Source organism: Vidua chalybeata, chromosome 17, assembly GCF_026979565.1.
Source record: "Vidua chalybeata isolate OUT-0048 chromosome 17, bVidCha1 merged haplotype, whole genome shotgun sequence".
NCBI classification, from domain to species: Eukaryota; Metazoa; Chordata; class Aves; order Passeriformes; family Viduidae; genus Vidua; species Vidua chalybeata.
In genome coordinates, this window is record NC_071546.1 from 1,314,016 (window position 1) to 1,339,679 (window position 25,664).

At 40.2% G+C, this 25,664-nt stretch overlaps 2 protein-coding genes across 5 annotated transcripts in view; both read left to right on the forward strand.

Moving 5' to 3' along the window:
- Positions 1–1,143: 1,143 nt before the first annotated feature.
- Positions 1,144–14,093, forward strand: RBM12 (RNA binding motif protein 12). Of its 4 annotated transcripts, none has more exons than XM_053958126.1 (4): positions 1,144–1,381; positions 1,674–2,190; positions 4,959–5,040; positions 9,531–14,093. In XM_053958126.1, the coding sequence occupies exon 4, from the start codon at positions 9,553–9,555 to the stop codon at positions 12,190–12,192; it is 2,640 nt and encodes an 879-aa protein (XP_053814101.1). In that variant the 5' UTR covers positions 1,144–1,381; positions 1,674–2,190; positions 4,959–5,040; positions 9,531–9,552; the 3' UTR covers positions 12,193–14,093. The 4 variants fall into 4 exon arrangements, with proteins under 4 accessions (XP_053814101.1, XP_053814104.1, XP_053814102.1 ...); XM_053958129.1 differs by having other exon boundaries at positions 4,991–5,040; XM_053958127.1 differs by lacking the exon at positions 1,674–2,190.
- CPNE1 (copine 1) overlaps positions 9,594–25,664 on the forward strand; it is a 37,298-nt gene continuing 21,227 nt past the window's right edge. Inside the window, exon 1 of the mRNA XM_053958146.1 lies at positions 9,594–9,673. The gene's annotated coding sequence lies outside the window, so the exon portion shown is untranslated. The remainder of the gene's footprint in view (positions 9,674–25,664) is intronic.

The window sequence follows — 25,664 nt, forward strand, 5'->3', positions numbered from 1 at the left end:
TCAGAGTCATAAAAAAGGCAGGTACAAGATGCTCTTACAAGAAGCAAAGCTCATACTAATGAACAATCAGAGTGGGCTTGTGCTGAGGCATAGTAAAACCAACAAAGTGTTTGGTTCTAAGAGTACCTACACAGGATCATTAAGCCAGATCATATCTGACTGACAGGTTTTAAGTAGAGATTGGGATGAGGAATGAAGAGAGTGTTTCTGGGAGACTCTGTGAGGATTATATCTGTTTAATGGTTTTCTAAATGATATGGAAACAAGATTTGTGATTGACATGTAGTTATTGGAAAGGAAAACACAAAGTAGTATGAATCATTTAGCAAACTGAGTTCTTTCATCCAAACCATAGATGAAGGAATAGGTTTAGAGGCTGTATTTATGGAATTGTACCTTTAGGGTCTGGAGAAGCAAAGAACCTTGGATTTGGGGTAATACTTCCAGACTAATGGTGCAGCAAAACTAATATTGCAAGGAGAAAAATATATTTATTTCATATGTGCAATTGCCGTAGTGGATGCTGGTTTCCTCAAGCTTTACTTTAAAATGTCTTGTGTAAATTTTCTTCCCCTGGTTGCATACACCTTTCTTCAGTTTTGATTTAGGTAAAGGAGACACATAAATTAGTGTGCTCCTAGTGGTTTCCTAGTACGTAATAAAGGAAAATCCCATTCTTTTCTAATGCTTTTTTTCCTCTATCTGCCTTCCCCAGGGAAAAACATGGTTACATGATCGCTTGTCCTTTAACTTCTGTCTATCATGGTGTTACTTTCCATAGATACTTTCCTCCTGCTATTGGTAACTATCTGCATCAGGCTGCTGACTTGTCTTTGGTACTCTTGGTCCCTTGGCATGCTCCTAATGGTCCACACAGTAAACCTCACAAGTATCTTCACCATACCTTTTTTGAACAATAGAAAGTATTGTGGCGACTCATCACATTGCACAAAAGCTGAGAAGTCTTATTTTTCCTTTGACCTGGGGTATTCCAGCACTGTCCTTTTGTTATCCCACACTGTGTTCCCACTGCAGGGTGGCTGGTGCAGCTTGGGAAGTGCTGTGGTGTCACAGAGTGAAGCCCTGAGCTGCAGATGTTCCTGCTGCAACCAGCTCTCCAGGGAAGCTGGCGAGCCTCGCTGTTGATGCCTCTGGTGACTTCAATGCCTTGCTTTTCTGGGCTATGTCAGGGGTGCATGGTGACAGCCAACCCTATCTATTGTCACTAGTGCTATAGAACGGTGAATTACTGGATACTGCCTACACTTGCCAAGACAAGAAGGAGATATTAGCTTGGCAGAAGTGGTATTTTCAGGCAATCTATAATCATAAATACCAAATAGAATACAAATTCTGAAAAACTGGGGTTAATAGGGAGAAGGTAAGCAAGTGTGGGCTGTTGCCTGGGAGGGGATGAGAGTAGTAAAGTAGAATTTGGAAGTAAAAAGAAGGGATATACAGGAAAACAAATGATGGAGTGGGGATTACTGTGCTGCTGAGCAACCCCACACTGGATCTCTCTGCCTCAGGAAAGCACAAGCATGACAATCTGTTGGTTTTCACCCCTTAAAGAGAAACCAAGGCCAAAGTTAACTGAGTTGTTGAACTCCAACATTCACTGCAAAAGCGTTTGTAAAGGGAGGCAATTATTTATTTTTATCCGTTTTTTGCAGAGGACTAAACAGGATTTTTTTTTTCCCGTTGGAAACGGCTGGTGCTGCTGTGCCTGTGTCCGTTGAAGCGCAGTGACGGAGAACCCAGAAGAGTCCGGGGATCCCTGAGCTCAGGGCACTGCCTGGTTATCAGTGCTGTATTCAGTCAAGCCAATAGGACAAACACAGCACGCGGCATCGGCTCTCAGGAATCTTTCATTTTTATTCTGCAACTTGGTCGTACGTCAAGAGTTAAGGACCAGCTCTCAGGGTTGTTTTGTTCCTCAGAAGTTCAGCGCTCTGCCCGAGTCCAGGTTCCCTCAGCAACAGCCCCCAGCGGCCCCGCCCGGCGCATGCGCCGTCCGCCTCTGCGCGCGACCCCGCCTTCCCCGTGCCGCCCCGCCCAGCCCCGCCCCCCAGCGGCGCCGCATCGCGGCGGCCATTTTGTGCGGCTGCGGTCGGTGCGCGGGGCTCGGTGCACCGCGGGCCCGGGCGGGGTGGCTCCGTTCTAACCCCTTTTTCCCGTACAGATCCCTCGGTAAGAGCGCGGCGGCGCCCGGGCAGGCCGGGCCGCCTGCCCGGTCCCCGCGGGCCCGCGGCGCGGCGGGGAGACGCGGGGAGGGAGGCCGGGCGGGCGCGTCCCCGCGCACAAAGGGCCGGGCCGGGCGGCGCCTCCCGCCTGCGGCCCCGGGGCGCCGAGCGGGGCCGCTCGTGCCGCGCTGCGGCCCGGCGCGCTGAGGCCCGCGGCTCGGGCCGGCCCCGGCCGCTCCCCCGTCCGTGGCTCCCTCTCGCCGCCCGCGCACGCGGAGCTGCGCGGGCAGGTGAGTCTGTGCGGGCCGAACGCAGGCGCCACGGGCCCGTCCGGCGGGGGCGGCCGAGTGACCTTGCGGCGGCACCGGGGCCCGAGCCGGGGCACGGGCCGCAGGGCGGGGGCTGTGCCGGGGCCCGAGGCGAGGATTTGACGGGTCCGGAGCGGCGCCCGGCGGGCCGGGTGCGGGGAGCTCTGCGGTCCTGTTGGCGCGGGGCCCCGGTGTGTCTCGATCCCGGGGATGCTCAGGCGGGGCAGCTGCGCCTTGCCCCGCCCCGCCCCAGGGGACGAAGCGAGGCAAGCACTCCACACTTCCCGGGGAGGAAGGTCCCCGGTGTCTGCGGCGCTGCCAACGCTCGTCGGGGGTACCCTATAAACACCAGCAGAGTTGCTGTTCAATAAAGTCTCTTCTGCTAGTAAAAATCAGCTCCGCTAAAAAACACCCCAAAACAACCAAACAGCAACAACCAGCCAAACAAAATACCACCCCGCTCCCCCAAAATCTCTAAGCAAAAAAAAAAAAAAAAAAAAAAAAAAAAAAAAAAACCCAAAAAAAACCAAAAACAAATAAAAAAACCAACACCTTAAAGCCACCCTTCCCAGAAAAAAGAAAAAAAGAAAAAAAAAATTAGCTTTCAAATGAGCCCTGGAAATACACAGTCTGAGTTTTCTTTCGAAAAAAGCTCATGACTCTGGTTTTACTCCCTCTTAAACTTATCTGTTATTCTTAGTGGTTTACATCCCCACCTTGATCTACTAGGGTTAGGCAGGCAAGTCGGCTGGTTGTTTCCTTGGTGGATTCCTCTGGTTTAATAATTTGTTGTGCATCCAGTGGATGCTGGACCTTTCTGTACAGCGGACAGGGTGTTGTGGAATTTCTCTGGAGAACTCCCAGAGATGCAGTGCCAGCTCTGTGTGGGAACACCTGTGCTCTAGCCGGTGCTTGTCTAGTTAATGTGCTCTTGTGTATTCTGTTGATTGGAAAGTTTATTTTTGCCTACAGAAGGCATGGATGGTTTTCTATAAAGTTGAGAGATGTGACACTTGAAATGGAAAGTAGATGGTATTTGGTGGAGAAGTTAAACATAGCAGAGTGGAGTTTTGCACCTGTTCTGAATGCTGCCTGGTTTTGTTTGTGTTGTCTTAGTCCACTGCAGATGTTCAGATTGTTTTCAGCGTTTTGATGAGCAACCTGGTTGCTATACTGGAAATCCATCTAATGATTTAGGTTTTTCTTCTAAATGGGAAGTTCCGTGTGCATGAAAGATTTATCTGCTGCTTGGAGCAGGTGTGGTTTTGCATGAAACAGTTTTTCAGGTGATTGCATTTCTTTCTTTCTTTGTAAACTGCTGGTTGACACTGCTATACATGAAAGTATATAGTTGAGTCCTTCTAATATAGGATTGCATGTTTCTCTTAAAGGTCTAATAAACAAAAGTCTTATTTTTCTAAATGCGTTTGCTATTTTAATGTAAGTGTAGTTTTATCTTTCTCACTTGTAAGATCTCACTTGTAAGTCTACCATTAATGTCCTAGATAGTTATGTTTGTTTTAATTCTCTTAGGGAGTTTGTGAAGGGTTTGTTAGTACTTCTTGCTCCAAGTTCACTTTGGTAATGATGCTTGTAACTGAAACCAGGTTGTTGGGGTTGTGTGAGAAGGAGGCAGTTATCTGTTCTTAGTGAGATTCATTCCTCAATGGCTTTCCAAAGAATCACAGTTTTAGTGTGGTCTGCCAAGTAATGAAAGAACAAAGGTTTTCCATCCCATCTTTAAATACAAAATACATGTGTTGCCACTTAAAATGCTTGGCTTTTTTGTTGAGTTGTGAACCTGGGAAGATAATTTTTTTTACAGGGATGAAAAAAATGGGCATTTGATGAGGATTTGGGTAATGAAATGGCAGATTACAAATGAAAGTAGAGTATCTTACGGGAGTTCTTGCTGTGTGCTCTGTGGAGTTGACTGCATAGATATGGCTGTGAAATGTCACTTAGTTTCACCCAGCTAGTGTGACTTGAAGAATTCTTCATGTGCAGCTCTAGGGTGGTTTCCTTAGGCATGGCTTACTCTACCTTACTTTGTTCAACTGAGTAGATGCACAGTTGGAGGAAGGAATACCATTATTGATGGAGCAAGGGTTTGGTAAAATTCAGGACTTTCAAGTATTTTACTCATGTTCTTTGCCTTTGAAAGAGAGATTTGTTCACCTATTGGTGATGGGAAAATTTGGAAGACTCTTTAAATGCTTTCTGGCTCTTTCTGTATTCTTTGTGAAAGGCATCTTTATGTCTTCAAACCATACAAAAGCTCTACAATGCAATTACCAGTAAGTCATATAGAGATAATGTATAGAAAATGCACCCTTATGATTCTTTTATGTTGCAGTGCCTTGTGGTGGTTGCAGGTTTGAAATTCTGTGTATACAGTTCTTTGTGGACTGTTACTGCTATTGTGTTGCCTGCATTGATTTTTGCCTCCATTTATTCTTTATTGCAGTCTAAAAGTTGGTTTTAATTGGTTGCCCACAGGATTGGCTTGGCTTCTGCTACTTGTTAAGAAAAAACATCTGTATTTGCAGGTAAGAGATTTTGAATTGAAGACTTTTTAATATGCATATTGAGTATATCCTAAGAAACACATGGAGCTTTTGGAATCTGTAAATTTATCAAGTCTCAAAAGACTTGAGTCCAATAATCTGTAGCTTGTCTACTTACCACTGGTGATGGTGGTTTTGGCAATGTTTTTCTTGTAAACAGAATTTTTTGCCAAACTAATGTTTTGTTGTTTCATCAGCATGTGGTAGTCTGGAACACTCTCCTGTTTATTTTGCACTGTTGGAAAATGCAGTTACTTTGCTGCAAGCCACAGGTCTGTGTGTTTGTAACTGTTGGAGTGTAGAAGCGTACATCAATTGGTTCTAATTAGGTTTTGCAGCACTTAAAGGGGTCAGATAGTTTTGAATTGGCTCCAAGATGACTATAACAGGTTGATTTTAGCCTTAAGTAAAAGACAAAACTGTAGTTTGCAGTTTTAACTTTTGTGAGACAGTCTCATACTTAAAATTCCTCCTACAATACCAGTGTTCCTGAAGTTCTTAGTCTTCATCCAAGAATTGCCAAATGTATTTTTGTGTATGTGTATATCATGTGGGTATTGTGGGTATCCCAGAGGCTAGGATGAATCTTCTGAACTTTTCTATTGCAAAATTCATACATCTTAAAAGGCTAATCTAGTGTGCTTACAAATTTATATGTATGACCCAAATTATTACTATTTTAGTAACTAGCACATTGATGAGATAAATAGTATTGTCATCTTTTACACCTTTTTTTCCAGTGTAACGTCAACATTTTTAAAGATATTTCTGTCAAGACATGTTAAAATTCATCAAATGAGTTGAATCAGGTTGGTTGTCAGCAGCCTGTAAATTTCCAGCTTTGATCACGACTTGCTAATGGGGATGGATTGTCCATAGTACACTCCTAGGATGTTGTCTTTCCACAAATATATGAAACACACAAAATGGCAATAAAACCCACTTTTGCCTTGAAGTACCTTTTTGTACTAGGAGAAAAGCAGGCAGCCTGAGAACTGACAGCCCAACAAAAAGCCTTCAGTGCCTGCTGAACTGATGTGCGGCCTGTTTTGTGTCTGAAGTTAATGTTGCCTCTGCATGTGCTGGTCTTTGCAAGTGAACAGTGAAAGATTTGAGCAGGCTTTGCATTTTCATTACTTGGAAAATTTGAGCAAGTGGGTTATTGTCTCCTAAGTGCATTTTGGAAAAAATGTAGTTAGTGAGTGTTTAGAAATTTAAAATTTGGCCCTTTTGATCCTTGAGATTTTTCTGTAAATAACAGAACTGACACTAATACTTTGTCTAAGTATCAAAATTCTGAAAAAATGAAGCAGCTGTGTTATGTGTTCCTTTGTTAAAAATATTTGCTTAGTCAAGTTCTTAAAATTCTTTTTATTCAGACCATGTTATTGTCAGCTCTTGCTTAATATTAAGCAAGCATTTGCTTAATACTCTGCATGGAATTAACTACACTGAAGTCATTGCAGATAATTTTTTAGTAACTATATGCCTAAGCAGCTCTTCAGATTTTTTGTCAATAGTGATTTAGTGGGTCTGAATAGAGTACTTAGTAACAAGACTTCAAGTACTCTCTTAGCATTTATTATGAAGTTTTGAATTTAGTGCAAAGCTGAAAGATTTGCATTATCCCAGAAGTTATGTAAATGTTCAAATGCTTGAACTCTTCTGTGACTTTATCTGTTGATTTGTCCTCTGGTCTGAAATAATTTATAAATGCAGTTATCTAGCAGGTGCCAGTTCTGTTAAAGAATATAAGGTGTTCCAAACCAGCAGACTTTAGTACAAGGTCTTCCCACACCTTCCCAAGTTGCCGTTGTTCAAGCAATGGCTATATCAGGTTGTCATCCCTTTTGCATTAAAGAAATAGCTAAAAGTAGTCTCCCACTTAACACAAGACGCTTAAAATGTCTTTAACTTCTGATACGTAAAAATTTCTGAAACTAATTTCTGTGTATAATAGGTAGTAGAAGAAATCTAAACCTCCTGGCAAGATTTGCTCTTAGTAGTATTCCGGTTTTCAAAGCATAGGTGCCAAGCCAGGGATACTTTTATACCGCTTGCTTGCCTCAGGATCATCTAATTCAGAAGCAATCCTGTAGCACAACATAAACCTTGGGTTTACAATACGCTTTAATATAGCTTCTTTAAAGGAGGCAGAATTTTCATTTTAACTTTAATTTCAGAGATTGTCATCAATGCTAGGCAAATTTAAAATAAAACAACAGAATCATTATAAACCACTGCTTTTTAAAACAGTGCAAAAAGTCTTAGATATGTTTTTAGATGTTTTAGATAGCATAGGTCCTTACTTTGACTTGTGTTTTTTTTCCTCATGGGCAAGTTATTTCGTTGTTGGAAAATGATTGGGCAATGAATTTTATTTTCAGATTAAATGTAATTGCGCTATAAGAACTAAAAGCAAGGATGTTGCTCCTGTTGTCTCACCATGGAGATGAGAAAGTTGCTTTCAAAAAAAATTGTCCCTGAAGCTTAGTATATAGTATAAGCCTTTCTGTTGCTGTCTTTCCTTGGTGGAATAGAGATTTTCTTAATAGTGTTTTTTCTTTTTTTAAAATCTTCTTATGTTACGAACTGCAAGTTCTAGTCTCTCTTTCAGGATGGTGTAGTAAGGAATCCAATATTCATGCACAGTGTGACTAGAGCAGCAGAGCTGACTTTGTGCAAATGGGCTTGTTTGCTGTTTCCTTGAGGGAGAAAAGTCCTCCACACTTTTCTGGTGTCTGGTGATAGTCATGGGGCAATGCCCTGTAATACCCCAGCATGTTGCTTGAGTTCATTAATGTGTTGAAGAATTTAGCTCTGGTGTGTTGGTCAACAGAACAAAATACTTAAGGACTCATTTTAGTAATCTGAGGTTCCATTACACAAACAAAAGAATTGCTGCTTCTTCACCCCATAGAAGAATTGTTACTCTTGTTTTCATAGCCTTGTTTTCATTCAAGGCTGGATTCAGCCTTACCTGAATAAACTGTGGCTTTACCTAGTCATTCAAGACTTGTCTTCTCTAAAGTGTTTGGATGACCTGGACTAGCAAATGGAGCCAACTTAGAGATTTCACTGTATGCTGGGATATAGCTGAGTTGCTGGGAGACGGTTATTGATCGTGGTTGGTCAGAGCTTTGGTCGTGGCCGGGAGTCTTTGATGCATAGCTTTGTGGCATTGCACTGGGGCATCTGGTTGGACTTGGTCTTTAAGGTCTTTTCCAGCCTAAACACTTCTGTGATTCTGTGATCTGGTTCATCCTTGATTTCAAATGCTGAGTTAACACTTTTGGTATGTGGCTTACAGGAGCCTTGGAGATCTTCCATACAGATACTGAACTGGCTTGTACTTAGGAAGTCAAAAAGTTTCAGAGATTAAGTGCCTCAAGTGAAGCATGGTGCTATTGCTGATGGTTTAGGATGAGAGACTGGCTTCTGAGATGTTGAATTGTGCTAATATTATTTAATATCATGCTTTCAGCCTTTGCTGAAGATTTGCATAATTGACAAGTATCTAGTTTCCTCTTTATCTTCAACTTCTGATATGACCTTGGACTTCTGAGGTCATAAGGTAACTGTTCAGATCTAGCTGTTCAGAATTACCTTAAGCATCTACTAATGCCAGCTGTGGAGATAAAATTCATTTACTTGTGTCTGAGACGTAAGGGGTCATGCTAGACAGCATATCTGCAACTTTAAAAAAAATACCTTGTTTTTGAAAATTGTAAAGGTCATATATCTATCTAGATATGCATAGATGTTAATTTAGATGAGGTCTCTATTGTCACAAAATGTCTTGGCCTAGTTTATAATAGCAAGCTTCAGGTCACCTGGACCTCTTGCCTTTTCTAGGAGAAAAAACATCAGATCAGTATAATATAGATACTCCCTGTCAGGATGTCTTGTGGGTTTCACAGTTGCTAGTTGTCCATAATGGGTTTTTGTTCTTTACCAGCCAGCCCACTGTTATATTTGTAGTTGTCTTCACCTGGCAGGAGGTAAAATCCTTCCCCAAATTAAAGGGAACTGTTTGTTTCCCATAGCTGTGCAGAATTTTTCAGCCACGTTGTGAGGTACAGTGGATACCATATGAGTGTATAGTAAATTAATTTTGTTTTGTGTGGCTAAAATACTCCTTTTCCTTACGTTCCATTAATTATTGAACTACTGATGTAATAGTTCTGATTTTTGATGTTCCTTTTTTTTTAACTGACACTTGTGGATATTAGTATAACAGCTATTTTGGAATTTCTAGTGCAAAATGTATACTGATTATGTTGGTAAATGTTTAATACTTCAGTCTGTATGAAGTAAACAAACATGAATAAGGAACTTGGAATATAAACCGCTTAATCTTTGCAAGATGTTATTAGGTGTATAAAAACAAATATAGTAGATGGTGTCTGTAGGTAATTGCATGGTGTCACGAACAGTAGTCTGACATAGCCGTTGCCTTTTCTCATCTGCAGGTGTGTGTTGTTTCAGCGCAGCATGGCTGTGGTCATCCGCTTGCAAGGTCTCCCGATTGTGGCGGGGACCATGGACATTCGCCACTTCTTCTCTGGATTGACCATTCCCGATGGGGGCGTGCATATTGTAGGGGGTGAACTGGGTGAGGCTTTCATCGTTTTTGCCACTGATGAAGATGCAAGGCTTGGTATGATGCGCACAGGTGGTACAATTAAAGGGTCAAAAGTAACGTTGTTGCTGAGCAGTAAAACTGAAATGCAGAACATGATAGAGCTCAGTCGTAGGCGTTTTGAAACTGCCAATCTAGATATGCCACCAGCAAATGCTAGCAGGTCGGGACCACCACCTAGTTCTGGAATGAGTGGAAGGGTTAACTTACCTACTACTGTACCTAACTTTAATAATCCTTCTCCTAGTGTAGTAACTGCTTCTACTACGGTGCATGAAAGCAATAAAAACATATCCACATTTTCTACTGCCAGTATCGGCACTGCACCTCCAAATCTTGGGAGTACTTTTGGTAGTCCAACATTTAGCTCAACTATACCTAGCACAGCATCCCCAATGAACACAGTACCTCCTCCACCAATCCCTCCTATCCCAGCTATGCCATCTTTGCCACCAATGCCTTCTATTCCCCCTATACCTGTTCCACCTCCTGTACCCACACTGCCTCCTGTTCCTCCAGTTCCTCCAATACCCCCTGTGCCCCCTGTACCTCCAATGACACCTCTGCCTCCCATATCAGGAATGCCTCCTATGAATCCTCCACCTGTAGCACCCTTACCCACTGGAATGAATGGGTCTGGAGCAGCAGTGAATATGAACAGCGGCTTGAATCCATTGTTTATTGGTCCCATGAATCCTGTAAATCCTATCCAGATGAATTCTCAAGGTAGTGTCAAGCCAATTCCCATCAATCCAGATGATTTGTATGTCAGCGTTCATGGAATGCCCTTTACTGCAACAGAATCTGATGTGAAAGACTTTTTCCTTGGGCTCCGTGTGGATGCAGTCCATATGCTGAAGGATCATGTAGGTCGAAATAATGGAAATGGACTAGTTAAGTTTTTTTCTCCTCAAGATACGTTTGAAGCACTGAAGCGAAACAGAATGCTGATGATTCAGCGCTATGTTGAAGTTAGTCCTGCAACAGAGAGACAGTGGGTAGCTGCTGGAGGCCACATAACTTTCAAGCAAACCATGGGTCCCTCTGGGCAGGCACATCCTCCTCCCCAGGCTCATCCTAGGTCCAAATCTCCCACTGGACAGAAAAGGTCACGGTCAAGATCTCCCCATGAGCACGGTTTCTGTGTTTATTTGAAAGGTCTTCCCTTTGAATCGGAGAACAAACATGTGATAGATTTTTTTAAAAAGCTGGATATAGTTGAGGACAGCATTTATATAGCTTATGGACCTAATGGGAAGGCAATTGGGGAGGGGTTTGTTGAGTTTAGAAATGAAGCTGATTATAAAGCAGCTTTGTGTCATCATAAGCAGTACATAGGGAATCGCTTCATTCAGGTACATCCAATTACTAAAAAGGCAATGTTAGAAAAGATAGATATGATTCGTAAAAGATTGCAGAACTTCAGCTATGACCAGAGAGAAATTCTGATGAATGCTGAGGGAGAATCAGGCTTGCCAAAACTGTGTGCGCATATATCTAATATTCCATACAATATAACAAAAATTGAAATACTTCAGTTTCTAGAGGGACTGGCAGTAGAAGAAAACTCTGTACAAATTCTTGTTGATAATAATGGGCAAGGTTTAGGACAAGCACTGGTTCAGTTTAAAGCTGAAGATGATGCTCGTAAGGCAGAACGCTTGCACCGTAAAAAACTGAATGGAAGAGATGTTAATTTGCGTTTGATAACTGTAGAAGAAATGAGAGATATTGAGAGAAACCCAGCGTCTCAAGGAAAAAAGATCCTGAAAATACCAATCCAGGGAAATGCACCTGTGCCAGGAGCACAGGGCCCTGGTGGAGATGAGCATGCCTTCTTGGGAGGAAATGCTAAAGACACAAACAATGGTCCTCCATTTAATTTCCCCGGTAACTTCAGTGGGTCTAGCACATTTGGTCCCCCTTTACCACCACCTGGAATAGGTGGCTTTCCTGATTCTAGACCAGGAATACCCACAGTTGCAGCTAGTGTTTTACCTGGTGCAAGTATTGAGGTACCGGGTTTTGCAGGTGGTCCTGCTAATTTGAGTGGACCAGCAGGTTTTGCAGGGGGTCCTCAGACATTTGGTAATGGTCCTGGCAATTTAAGTGGGCCCCCTGCCTTTGGTGCTGGTCCTCCAGCAATTGCTAGCAGTCTTGGACATTTAAGTGGACCTCCAGGGTTTGGACCTGGACCAGGAAACATACATATTGGTGGACCTCCAGGTTTTGGAACAGGGTCTGGGAAGCCAGGGCCAACTGTCATTAAAGTGCAGAATATGCCCTTTACCGTTTCGGTGGATGAAATTTTGGATTTCTTTTATGGTTACCAAGTGATCCCTGGTTCCGTGTGCTTAAAATACAACGAGAAAGGCATGCCCACTGGAGAAGCAATGGTTGCATTTGAGTCTCGTGATGAAGCTATGGCAGCTGTTGTTGATTTAAATGACAGGCCTATAGGTTCCAGAAAAGTAAAACTTGTATTAGGGTAGCTGTTCATCAAGTAGTTGTAGAATAGATATTCATAGTGCTGTGACAAATGCATCTGGATTGGTTTTTATAGTATTTCCAGGATAGAACCTGTGGATTGTTTAAATTGTAAAACAGATGGGTTTTGATAAGACAGAGCACTGGGTTAGCCATTACATGAGAAACACTGCAAGGAGAGAGGTGTGGTGGATTTTCCTCGTACAAATATGTGGAGAAGCTGGACAGATTCTTTTTCGTCATAAAAGTTTGGTAAACTCTTCTGGACACAGTGCTTATTGAGAAACTGAGATTGGTTTGACATAGTTTTGGATAAGGGAAATAGATGAAGTCAGTGAAGCTCTTCAGTGGTGTTCTTGTAAGCCATTGTAAATTAGATAGCTATTTTTAGATTTGGTTAAAAGCTGGCTGAATTTGCTTTGTTCACAGGTCAAAGCTTTGTTTAAAGTCCTGATTTTATTCTGCAACTGAATGAATTCTCAGTGTACACAGATCAATTGTTTTGTGTATGTATCTTTCTTTTTTCCAAAATTCTCACTGTATGAACAGTTGAATTATGCCCTTTGCTGATATGTCTACCAAACTAATTCCTATGAGTATGAGCAGAATCGTTCTGTAAAATTCAAGCTGTTCTGTGTGGTATAACCTTTAGTTATTTATATATTGCAATTATAACTGTGCAGAATAAGACTTTTGCCACAAGTATAGCTAACCTCAAACATAAATCATGAGAGTTTTATAGTACATTTTAAATGTTTTCAGTTGAAAATAAGAATTATTGTTTAAGTAGCTTGATTTGTTAGGATTACACAAAACAGTGGAGAAAGGATCTTTGACACTAGTTGGATATTAGTGTTTCTCACATGTCTCTTGAACTCCTCACATAGAGTCTCTGCTAAGAGAACAAAAATGGTGATTATTAGTAGAAGATTGGAGTCCAGATAAAGTTTTAAATTAGGTTCTAATGGAAGAAACTTGTATCTTCAGCAACTCTGTTGTGAATTACTGTTGTGGGTGAATTCAGAGATAAAATTTATTTTTCTCCAAAACTTGAAAGTACTGAGTTTACTATATATTTTTGCAATAAAGTTGTGCTGTTGTATTCAAAGTTTGTAAAGAATTGCCATTTTCTTTGTTGTGCAGTGAAACCTTCCATGGAAAAACAGAGAAATGGAAAGGAAGTAATTACGCAAGTGAAAAGTAGAATTTTTTTGGTTCATCCTTGCTTGGCTTATGATAAATTTTAAGACTTGGGCATTGCCTAAAAAAAAAAATCCTGCTATTCCCTGCAAATCATTGTACTTAAACATAGTAAACTTCAAACTATTTTTGGGGTTTTTTTTTGACAAAGAAGAACAGTGCTTTTTGGTGTTGCATACCATGGAACACTGAAGTGTATGGGCAGGCAAAATTGAGAGGTGCAAGTGGCAACAGTTTTATTCATGTGGTGTGTAGGAGAGATTTGCAAACCAAACCTGTGCAGCGCTGCTTCCTGAGAGGATTTCACAGTACAGGAATCTGTGGAAGGATTGTATAAAGGTGTACTTCAATAAAGAAGCGGTTGCATTACACAGATGCTTCTGTAATTCATTAGCATAATTTTGTTTTGACAGATTACTAGGTGGTCCCAACTTTGGAAAAGTCATGTGATTTGTATATACTGTTTAAAATTAAGCCTCCTGTTAATAAAACTGTCTGTCTCTGAAGCTTCATGTTATGCATTTCAACAGTCTTTGGGAGTAATGTTTCAACAGCAGATCTTTGTTTCTTTTTTTTTCCCTGACAGTCTGAAAGTACTCTTCCTAATGTCAGAAAGATGTGTGTGATTAGGAGTCAAGTCAGTTTATTTTAAAATTTTCTCTTTGTTTTTTAAGCAACTTTTATTAAAGTTTCATACTATATTGGAGTTTTTTGGGTGCTTGTTTCTTCATGTTTCACATTAGAATAAAATTACTGAAAAGGAAAACTTGGCTTCATTGTTCACAGAATTGATTTAAGATATTAGTGTGTGTTGACTCACCAAAACTGGTGATAACTGCTTTTTCAAGTTCAAATGCATCACAACAATGCTTGCCTTGTTGTGAAATGTAATTAAACTACAGGTGTCTGGAATTAGATACACAGATCTGTGTTACTGTCTTTTGATTTCACATCGTGATCCTCTTGGTAATGGATCCAAAGCTTCTAGTGTTTGGGATAGACACAGCATACGCTGTGAAACATGCTTGTGTGCCTGTTCCTTTGGAATTGCTAAAAGTGCAGGTTTGTTTTGGAAAGCTTTTTTCTGATTCTTGATTTTTCGGTATGATCTAAAGATGTTTAAATGCTTATCTAAAAAAAAAAAAAGCACGAACCAGAAAGCCATGGGTGTTGGGAATGTTGACTTGGATGGAATGTTTAAATGGAGGATTTGGGAAGGGGCAGGGGCTCTTCATTTTGCCAAGCAGTTGATTCTCCTTATCTTTTAGCATAAATTCGTAAATATCCCCTCTTCCTGAAGAGTAGGCTCTTGGAAAAAAATAGGAAGTCATAGCATGCTTAGGTTTTCTGTATCTGTAAGAAACAGTACATCAACTCAAATAGTTACAGTTGATCCTTAAAACAAAAATAGAGAAAAGTTCATTATCAAGGGTCAGTGCAAACTCTTTACTGTAACAATGTGATTTCATGTTAGCCTTAAGTAGCCTTAAACTGCGTGTTATGCTAAATTATGAGCAATACCTGTAGACTATATATCTAGAGGTCATAAAATTGCTTACTTAGCACTTGTCTATATTCATGAACAGCATTAAAAACAGAGAGTAGGACCTCTGAGGTCCCATCTCCAATGTGGAAGGTATGAAACTGCCATTGGATATAACACCCCAAGCTGATTGCTAGCAAGAGGTAGCAATAGACAGAATCAGCTGATGGCTCCTGCTCAAACCCTCAGTTGTTTTTTAACCTTGATGCCTTGAAGGAAGTTAACATCCTTGATGTCCGATTTCTCCAAATAATGGCAAGAAGGTACTTGTGTTTATATAACTGGCTAAGTTGGTGTTTTTAGCAGTTCCTTATGTGTGTCTACTGCTGAAAAAAAAAGTGAATGTAACATTTTACCACATGTTTAATGTATGGGTTTTTTCCCCCATCCTAAATAGAAATGAATGCAATTAGTCAATGATAAAATTGTGACTTACATGAAAGAACTTCAGTAGCTGGGTGACAGTGTGACTTAGTATTACCAAATTTCAAGCAATTACCCATTAATGTCACAGTCAGATTTTGTTGGCATTCTGTAATATCAGCATTAAAAGCAGTTCTTTACCAATGAATTGTTGCTATGGTCTGAAAGTAGATTTATGAGAGATTTAAGGCTTTGTAGGTTTAAAGAAACCTGAAGGATGCTTTATTTTAAGTAGCATTCCTTTCACAGCATGTAGTATTTTCCTTGAGTGTCTATGCTCTGAATTTGTGTTGTGTGGAGAGAAAGGTCGATGCAAAAATGAAGACTGTAGTTGTGTAGCAGATGACATTGAAGGTCTGCCTTGTAAAAATACATGTGCTTCTCAGTTCCACATTGCTCATGCTGTCCCTGAAGTCATTGCCTATACTTGGTGAAATCAGCAGCTTGTTTTGCTGAGAGTATTTTGAAGTGCTGAAGACTGTAGACTCTACAAAAGAGTACGTTTCCAGTTTCTAGGCACACCAGTGGTGCGTTAAATGTAAATAATGATTGTGGGTTCTTTATTTTGTTTCTCCTTAGTCTTCTGCTGTGGTGGTTCCTAAGTTGCTGCTTCTCGTAGCAAGTGCTGTTGGCCCTTGTCGGGTTGTTCAGCAGCACTGAACTGTGTTGGCCTTCTGATCTGCAAAACTGAAACTACTGTGTGTTATGGACCATTTAAAACCTCTGGCTGTCCAATGGACCACTGTTTGAGAGGAGTTGGTTTAGGTTCATTATTCAGATACACGGATTAGACCCTGAAACAAAGGATTGCAATTCCTGTTCAATATGGACTCTAGTGAAAGAAGACAACTAGTTGCTATATTTGCTTATTGGTTGGAAAGAAGCAGTTTTGAAACTGGACCTATTAGGAAACATATAGTTGGAGTTCAGGGAAATATACAAATCAGATTTATGTCAGTTTGCTGCTTTAGATGTGCGTGTCTTTGAAAAGAAAATTAGATGCTAAATTCTGTTGCTGTAAGGTTTTCCATAAACTCTGCTTTGGTCTGGAGACAGAGTTGCCAAATACATTTGGTTATCTTTGCTCTTTTCCAGGTTTGCTGATGCTCCTTGCTGCTCTGTGGCTGTATTTTTTTTCATGGCTTTGGGAAAACTGATCTAGAGTTTGTGTACAGAGGGAGAGGAAGGGAAGCTGTTTAATGCTTCTGCAGGAAGAGTAACTTCAAAGTGTTCTCTTCCTATCTGTTTTTTTTCAGTGAGAATGTGATTGCAGTTCAAAGATTTGTTTTTTCCACAGTCTGGATTTTTCCATGGAATGAAAACCTGTTGGTTGGTAGTACGCACATTGATTTGTGGCTGTGTACTGAAATCCACCTCTCTTTCCCTAACTCATGATCAGGTAGGTCTAACTGTGGCTAGTTTTCTATACAGTTGACATTAGTAATTTTTCTTGGAGCTTTGCTACTATGTGGAGTGTTTGGGTGTTGTTTGTGCAAGGAGTGTTTCCCACCTCCCTGACCTGGATACTTTTCACTCCTGGCTATAAACACCAACAGGAAAAAAAAAAAAGCAGCCCTAAAAATGTTCTTTTTCGGTAGCTCCAGCCTGAACATGGGTGTCAGATGGTTTGGCTGTGACTCCTTTCACTTGCTGGTATTCACTTCTGTGCAGATTCCTTTGTTACCATTCTGGGTTTGTTTGTGTGTTCACAGCATGGCAGCTTTGGAGAGAATTAGCCAGATGAGTTCTACTGAGTTCCTTTACTGCTTCTGCAAAGGCAAAGCTTACTCATTTGTGGCTATCTTTCTTGTGTGTTCTCGTGTCTACAGCCTGAAATTTAAATGATCTTACTAGTTGCTTCCCAAATACCTTAGGTAAGCTTTCAGAAACAGGGAATGTGTTTTCTTTCAGCATGAGTCTGAGTTCCACAAAATCAGTTTGTAACTCTATATTTGCTATTATCACACCAGCTTCACCATTTTCCTCAACTTTTGAGTGCTTTTGCTATGAATCATCAGTGAATTAGACCTGGTTGATCATAGCCAGGAAAGACTTTGGGGTCTGGAATGGGGATTGCCCTTACGGTGCACAGTGCACAGGAGTGTTAATTTAATTCCCATGTAAAGTTTAAAACCAAAAAGAAAGGACTTTTAAGGCTTGGACAGGGAAAATAGCAATTAATCCTGCCTAAAACTGTCTCTGGCATAGTGTGGCCTTTTGTGCTGGTCACTACTTCAGGAAGGCTGGTGACTCTTTCAACTCTGCATGTTGTAGTTACAGTATGGTTAAACAAGGAATTGGTTGGATTGTATGGCTCTGATTTCTGACCATCTGAAGGAAGGTGGAACTTCCAGCTAGCAATTTCAGAGTTAGTTTAATGTTGACTGTTTTCCATTGAATGTGACTATGTGGATGTAGCACTGCTCTATCTTACTGTAGAAAGCTTAGAAATGCTTTCTGGTCACTTAGGCAGATTTGGGGAGGAAAACAGTGATACAGTCAGAACCTAAACTACTTCAAGAATTCCTTTTAAATTATTTTGTTTGAGTGCCTTTTATGATGAAATTCATAGGATCTCTGTTACTAAAATTTGAAGCCTCTGTGTAACACTCATTTGTTTAGTGACCTTGCTGTGGTGGCATTTGCCAGAATGTGCTTTCTCAATGAGCTTTTAATGAAACTTCTTTGTTTTCAGCAGTATAACCAAAGCATTGCTACTTCTTTTGACGGGAGGATGGATAGGGATTTTGGAAAGTCCTTGCTTGTTTGATCAGGAAGCTGAGCTCTGAAGGGAAAATGATGGTTGCCAATACCTTTTCATTATTGGGCAGATGTGTCAAATACAATGGCAGAATTTATAAACCATGTGTGTTTGAGCAACACTAGTGCAACCAGCTATAAAAGTGAAGAGGCTAATTAAAAATAACATTAGACGCTGGCAGTTCACTGGCTGAATGTACGGAAAACCCTGTTGCTTAAGGAGGGGAGGCAGAGTTATTAAATATCACAAATTCATCTGCTTAGCATTCCCCCACTAGATTTCAGCAGTGCTGCAGAGCCAGTTTTCTGTGTTGCAGGTCCAGTCTTATATTAATACATGAGAGTGTTTTTAATAGCACTTAGAGCTCTCCAAATATTGACTTGAGTGCTTTTGGGAGGTATGTGTGCAGAGTGGTGGTGGTATAGCTAATTTGTGTCTCAGTAACCGGTATGCAAGTGGCAGAATGTTTTCATCCTCATTTAAGGGAACTTCAACTTTATCATCAGAAATGAGGCATTAGGGGGGAAATTGGAAGGTTGAGGCCTTTCAAACTGTCATGCTTTAGCCATAGTGAAAACAACCAAGTGCTGATCTAATGAAGAATGGACATGGGTTCAGAAACTTCAGCACTGAGTTTGTGTGAAAAGGAGCACAATAAATCAGTGACTAAGTACTTATATTCTTAAACTGATCTGAAATGTAAATTCAGCTGTTATGATAGAATGTATGAGATAGGTAATTGATCTAAATGAGTTGCTGTTAAACAGTTAAACTTGAGCTCTGCAGAGTCTTATGTTTTCTTAGATTGTAAATAAGAATATTTTTGATGGTAAGTCTTTTTAAAGATTTTTTTTTTTAAGACAACTGTAGTTGTTATCACTTAAGTCAGTGTGTATATTTTAACTGGATGCATTTCTTTAAAAAGCCTTTCAAGTATATGTGGAAAATTACTTGCACAACACCATGACCTACTTCACAAATGTCTTGAATTTTTTGAAGGCCTTTTTTGTCATCTGGACACTTAGCCCTAACAAATGGCACTTTTTCCTTGTGGTGCAAGCACTATATCATGCTACTTCTTTGAATGAGTAGGCAGTATTTGGCTACTTTAATGTCTCCAGGAACAGAAGACTTTGAAGTCTTTTCCTTCTGCGTGATAGCTTATGTTACTTTTTGTACCAGATTTTGTCATTAGCTAGGTCTGTAAAAACAGCTTCAAGCAGAAAAAACAGTAAGTTTTCTGAAACCTGAAATGCTTAGTTTTAAAACTAATAAGTGAATGTACTATGAATCCTAATGAATCTGCAGGTAATGTATCTCTATGAAATACCAGCTATTTCAGTGCAGTGACTGGAATGAATATATAACCATAGGATCACTTAATTTTGTTATTATGAAAGGTGGGGGGAATCCCTGTAACTGTGTTCTGTGGCGATGGTGTGTATAATATATATACACTCCATCGCCATGGTGTGGCAATGTAGTATAACATTCTCTGTCTTGTTTAAGGTTGAAGAAGTAATTTAGGTAGGAAGAGCCTGCTTTTTGAAGTTTTTTGGGCAGCTCACAGATACTGTTTTAATATTTTTGTGCTTTCCAGATCCCCCTGCTACTGCATTAGGTTCACATAAAAGCTCTGAATCTGTGATGGACAAATGACTGTGGTGCCATATTCAGTCTGATGTTTGTCCTGACTGCTGCGTGGTTGAGACAGGTAGTGCTCTGCAGTTTGTAACTCAAGTTTGCAGGTTCCACCTAATGGTGGTAACTCTGAGTCTCTCTGCTTAGAGTGAATATAATTTATTTAATTCTATTGTAGCTGTTAAATTTGCTCCAGGTTTTTCATCAGAAAGGTTGCTTGGAGAATTTGGTCTGCTTCAATTCAGTCATGGTCCTTAAAAGTTTATTGAAACTATTAATTTCATTTTGAGAAAAGAAAGAGGGTCCCTGGTGGGAGTTGTAGGAGTTTTCAGGTGCTTGGCTTGCAGAGATGTGTTTTCTCAAGGGTGTGGAACACCTTTGTAGCAAATTCAAACCTAATGACAACAGATTTTTTCAGGGTATAGATTAGAAACTCTTACAGTGCATATAGTGTGGATAGCAAACATGGAAGAGCATTGAGGATATTTCCTATATATAGGCGTCTGCCTGCATTTGTGTAGAGTCTTCTCCCTTTATGCAGGAAGATTGTGTCATAATTTGGCCTACTTGTCTCTGACACAAATGGAGTGGCTTGAACCCACTGTTGTAGTGGGTTTGTGCTTTTGTGAAGGCACACTGGCAAGAGAAGCTGGATCTGGAACAGAACAGAAAGGGAACATGAGGTCTGTTTGCTGTTTGTGGCCTTTAAATTGTTCTATTGTTATTCTGGGTGGGCAAGAGAAAAAATAACTTCTAAACTCCCTTGCCATATCCTTCCCTTTATCCTACTTCCTTAATGTCAGGCTTTTGTGATGGTGGGATTTTTTTAGGTTTTTTTGTTTTGAAGAGTCATTATTTTACAGCAGATTAGGATGGAGAAGTTAAAATGTTCATGCTGTAGGTGGTAATAATTAGTGACAGAAAAGTAGTATCAGTGTAAATCTCTCTCTTAAAAGGAAGCATACACTCAAAAGCAGAAAGAACTGAAAGAATATTGGCAGTTAAGCTGAACTTGAAATGAATAAGTCAAAGAAATCAATTTCCTGGGAGTACTGCAGTCTGGGATTTTTTCCGGATCATATTTCATGAGCTAGATTCAGTAATAAAGTCCATAAAGAAGAAAGCCTGACATAATGCGAAGGGGTAATGTTCTTAAAGTGTGAGAAATTGAAAGGTCACTTCTGCATTATGTCCTTATTAATTTTTTAAGCAAGAGCTGTCACTGTGCCATAATAACTGCAGGGTGACTGAGAATAGCGTAAAGAATTCCTCGGTAGTATTTAGGTCTTTTCTGGTGATTATTCAACAAGTGCAATGAAAAGAAGCAGGTATGACAACCTTTTAATTTATTAAATGGCTGTTGGTACAATGTAGCCACCAAAATCCTTCATGTGAATTTGATAATAATAGCAGTAGCAAAGATAATGATAACAATAGCAAAGATCAGTAAAATGTATTGCTGGCATATTTGTATTTCAAATCTTACTTTGAACTCAAGCTGTTCACACAGTATGGACTAGTCTAGACAGATGGACTTACTGAGTTTCTGCCTTGAAGTCACCATGCCTAGTTTTGGAGGAATGGGTAAAATTATATTGATGTAGTGTAGAATGGGTAAAATTATATTGATGTAGTGTAGTATAGTAGTACTATAGTTTAGATTTCCAGAGTCTGGGAAGGGTAGAGGTTGTGAAGGGGAAAGCAGAATGAATGCTGAGGAATCACTTCAAAAATCATGGGTGCATGTAAGTAAGAATTGGTATGTGGAGGTACTTGCTGGTGAAACTGCAGTGTAGTTGAAGAACCAAAGAAGAGGAATATCGTGTAGTCTTTGATCTCAGCTTAAGGAGTTTGGATGGAAAAATGGAAGGCTGTGTGATAGACAGCTGGATTTACCTGTGGAATGGGACAGAATGTTTAGGCCTGAATTAGAAATAGCTGGAGTTTAAGGGAAAGAACAAGACCTTACTGGAGAAAGGCAAAGATGATTTGCAATGTAAAATACATGTTTGGGTTTGTTGCAAATGTCTGTGTGGTTGAGATGTTAAGTCTGTTTTTCAATTAAGTTGTTCTTCATGTTTCAGTAATAAATACTTGACAATCGTGGTGAGAAGAAAGAAAAAGCAGCTGAATAAATACGAAAGGAGTGGGAAAAATATCTTACTTGGTGGGAGGAGTCAGTGAACACTTTTAGGATTGCAGTTACTGTGGTAGCTTAAGTCCAGTGACTGTCTCCAAAGCCCTGGCCTGTGTTAAGTTACTTTTTCAAGGAAATGGGTTTTGCTATTCTGCTATTAAATACTACAAAGAACTGTGACATTTTTCCTTTGCATGAATTTGGTTTAGTATAGATTTTGCTTAAGTTCAGATGTTAATTTGAAACCTTTTGTAATTTAATATGATCCAAACTAATATTTGAAATAGTTTCAGTTTTGACCTATCAGTTGCTTGTTTCTCAGAAAAGTGGAGAATATATCTATAGTGAAGGCATGCATGATCATTTTTTTGAGTTTATTGGTCGTGATTAAGGGGTATATTGGTGGTGCACAATTTAACAATGAACGTTGTACAGGTGGAAAGGTGAATTTGTAGAAGGTGCTTTTTTCCCAGAGTTGGGACTTGTCTCTTGGGTGGGGGGAAGCTGCAGTAAAGAAGATGGACTGATTGAAGTTCTTGTTTGCGTTTTTTACTGGAAATTACCATGCCATTTGTGATTGTTGGGCTTTGTTTCAGCTTTTTTTTTTTTTTTTTAACTGTTCTAAGCTTGTTATTTTTGTTGTTATAAATGGGAGCTTTGCCTCCTCAGTCTGTTTCTGGGAGCTTCTTGAAGGTTGGATTGTCACAGCTTGTACCCATCGGCTGACTTTGGACACACCGCCCCCCCAACCCGCCCATTTTCATGGTGATACTGGAGCTTCAGTGTTCATGTGGAGACAGCTTAGTGGATAAAGCCAGGTTGTACCTTCCTGTTGTTTAGCAGGCCCATAGGTGTGCAGTGGTCAGTAAAGTGTTTGATGATGCCCGCAGTCCAGTTCTGAGCTCAGAGGCTGGCCTGGGGGTCTTACCCTTGGTCATGGCTCTGAGTTTCAGCATCAGCACAGCCTCTGCTTCACCCTGGAGGAAATGTGTCTGTCCTCCCTGGGAACTCTCATCCCTGGAATTAAGGCTGGCTGATGAACCATGGGCACTCTTTTCCAGGACTGAATCAAGGTGACAGCAGTTTGTTTAGAAAGTTGTTCTTCATAGTATTTACCATTCTTTTGTAACAGTTAGGAGATGCCTTTTGTTTCAGATTATATGTCAAATTTGTAATAGCAGTTAATTAACCCCTTGTATGTATGGTGACAGCTTGGAACACAGTGTGGAGAACAGTGATTTATTCCCTGCCTGTAGCAATAGTGATCTTAACGCGCTTGCTTCCCCGTTGCAAACTGCCACAAATAATGAAATTATAGAAAAAACTGCAGCCATTTATATTTTCTGCAGAACATCTAGGGCTGTGGAATGAGGTTCTGTGGCCCATGGAAGAGCTGGAGTGGTGGAAAAGGCCTTTATTGACTAATAAGTTGTGGACTGTGGTCCTTCTCATTAGAGTCCCTTACTCTCAGTTTAAAATAAAGATGCATTTTGGTGCATCTGGTGTTACAAACCTAGCTGTATGATTTCTTTTAGAGCCTTATGGTGTTCAGGAAAGAAGGATCAAATTATTACTTTTATTCTGATAACATTCAGCAAGTGATCCTGACCTCAGCACTAGGATCAGCTTTGTAATATCAAAACCCAAAATGTAACAGGCTGCCCCCTCAAAACTGAACTAATAATAAGAGAAATAATTGCTTCTGCTGGTCTGCATATTTTGGGATCGCAGTAGAAAAAGAGAGAAAAGAGCTTTGAAAAAAGTTGGGCAATAACTGGAAGATGTGAGATTAAACTAAGCAAGAGACAAGGGGGAGAGGGTTTTTGCTAAGTGCAAGATTAATTAATGGAGATACTGTTACATGTGTTGGGTTAATTTCTTGAGTTGTTGGATAACAAAAGGCCAAGATGATGAAAATTGCAGTAGGGTCATCCTGCAGGCATGATTGCTGACAGTTGTGCTGGGTTTGTAAGCAGAATGTAAGGCAGGAGTTATGGCCAATCCAGTACAGAGTAAGTTCTTTGGAAATCAGCTGTCCTGGACCATATGCATTAAAGCCTCAAGTCTGAGTTAAACAAGATGCTATATTAATGTGTAAAATTTGGTGTACACTGCAATAGAGCTGGATGGGTATTTTGTACAGTATTTAATGTGAATTTATTAGTGTGTTTAAATACAAAAATCCTGCAGATTTTCTTGGACTGAATCCTTACTTATATTTCATTTTATGCAGAGCAGCAAAACCAGGCTGACCCATGAGGCTTGTATTCAGTGATAGTGCTACTGTTTTCTCTCAAGAAGATACCACCTCTTGGCACTGCTAAAAATATTGCTGATGGTGTTTGATGCCATGAAGTTACTAGATTTTTTTTCTTGTCCTCTGGGTGACTGTGGGTACTGTGACGTTCCATGCTGGGTTGATCACAATGCCCCTCTCGTTCAGTGCTCACTGTCTTCACCTCATCCTCCCAGTCTGAAGAGGCCTTAAGGCTTACTGAGGGATGGAAGTGTATAAAACAAACTATGTAATTCAGTAATTCTCACCTTAGAGTGTCCAGCACTTGATCCTTAGTTGACTAAATGGTGGCACTCATATAGGAGGGATAAGTAAAGAGGAGTTTATTTATGCTTCAGGCACCCGTATGTGGTGAAATGGGGGAATTTTGGGAAAATGCAAGACCCTCCAAAGCTCTGAACTGGGACAGTTAAAGCCTTCAATCACACTTGGACTTTTCTTCAACCATAAGTGTACAGTGCTTTCTTCTCTTAAAATTGGCTTGCTTTAAGCTTTGGTTAAGCTCAGTCACTAGAGGAATAATAAATTTAATATTATAGACTTGCCAATGTGTTGATTTTCTTTATGTTGGAAGTGTTCTTTTCTGTGTGGAAGGAGTTTGCTTTTTCTGCAGAAATGTGAAAAAAATTGGAAGTTCTGAGATGCCTATATGAAACTCCAGAAAGTAGCAGCTTATTCTTCTGAGTGTGTAGCATAGATGTCCTATGTGATTTTCCTAGAAAGCAGCGGGTTTTTTTTCATCTTGGTTTGTTTAGGACCAGCTTCATTACTGCTGTACTTCATTTCAATGTAGAAAAGCTCTATTGAAAAGTTGAGATTTATCTTTTCATATATATTGTACAGCTGTTGGAGTTTATGATCATCTTTACAGGTAAAAGCTAGTGTGCATAGTAAAAATTATTTTGACTTTTTAAACTGGACCTCATTTTGGTTGTCTGAGCACTTCTTAAAGTGTACCTACTGTGGAGCCATTCTGTGTTTTACTTAAACAAGTGGGAATGACATCTGGTTGAGCAGTGAAAGACTTCTTTGGAGTATGTGCTTGTGCTTGTGGAGCATGTATCTTGCAGATTTCTGTGGATAGTATTTTGGTAGGGATAACCAAAATGGGTGATTTTTTTTTTTCTTCAAAATGTGGTGTTATATCATGTGCAATTCTAAATAGGAGCAAAAAATAAAGGTATCTGATGGATCTGAAGCTGTATGTTGGAAACTCTTCCCTTGAGGGAATGTACAGAATTTGGCTCAAGATGAAACTTCACAGGTGATGCCTCTCATCAGTGAGATCCCCAGGCTGTGGGAGCAGTGGATCAGATGTTTGTGGCTATTGTCCGTATACTCATTGATCAAGGGGGTGTAGCACAACCTCAGCTGTATTTTACAAGCTCTTTCAAGCAACAGCACTTACCTGGTGGCTTGCTTATGTTGCCTTTTTGTTTGAAACCACTGTGATGGGATGTACTCAGTAGGTCTGTT

Bases quoted from the DNA above. Each gene is read 5' to 3' on its own strand.
- RBM12 (XM_053958126.1), top strand. From the start codon at position 9,553: ATGGCTGTGGTCATCCGCTTGCAAGGTCTCCCGATTGTGGCGGGGACC.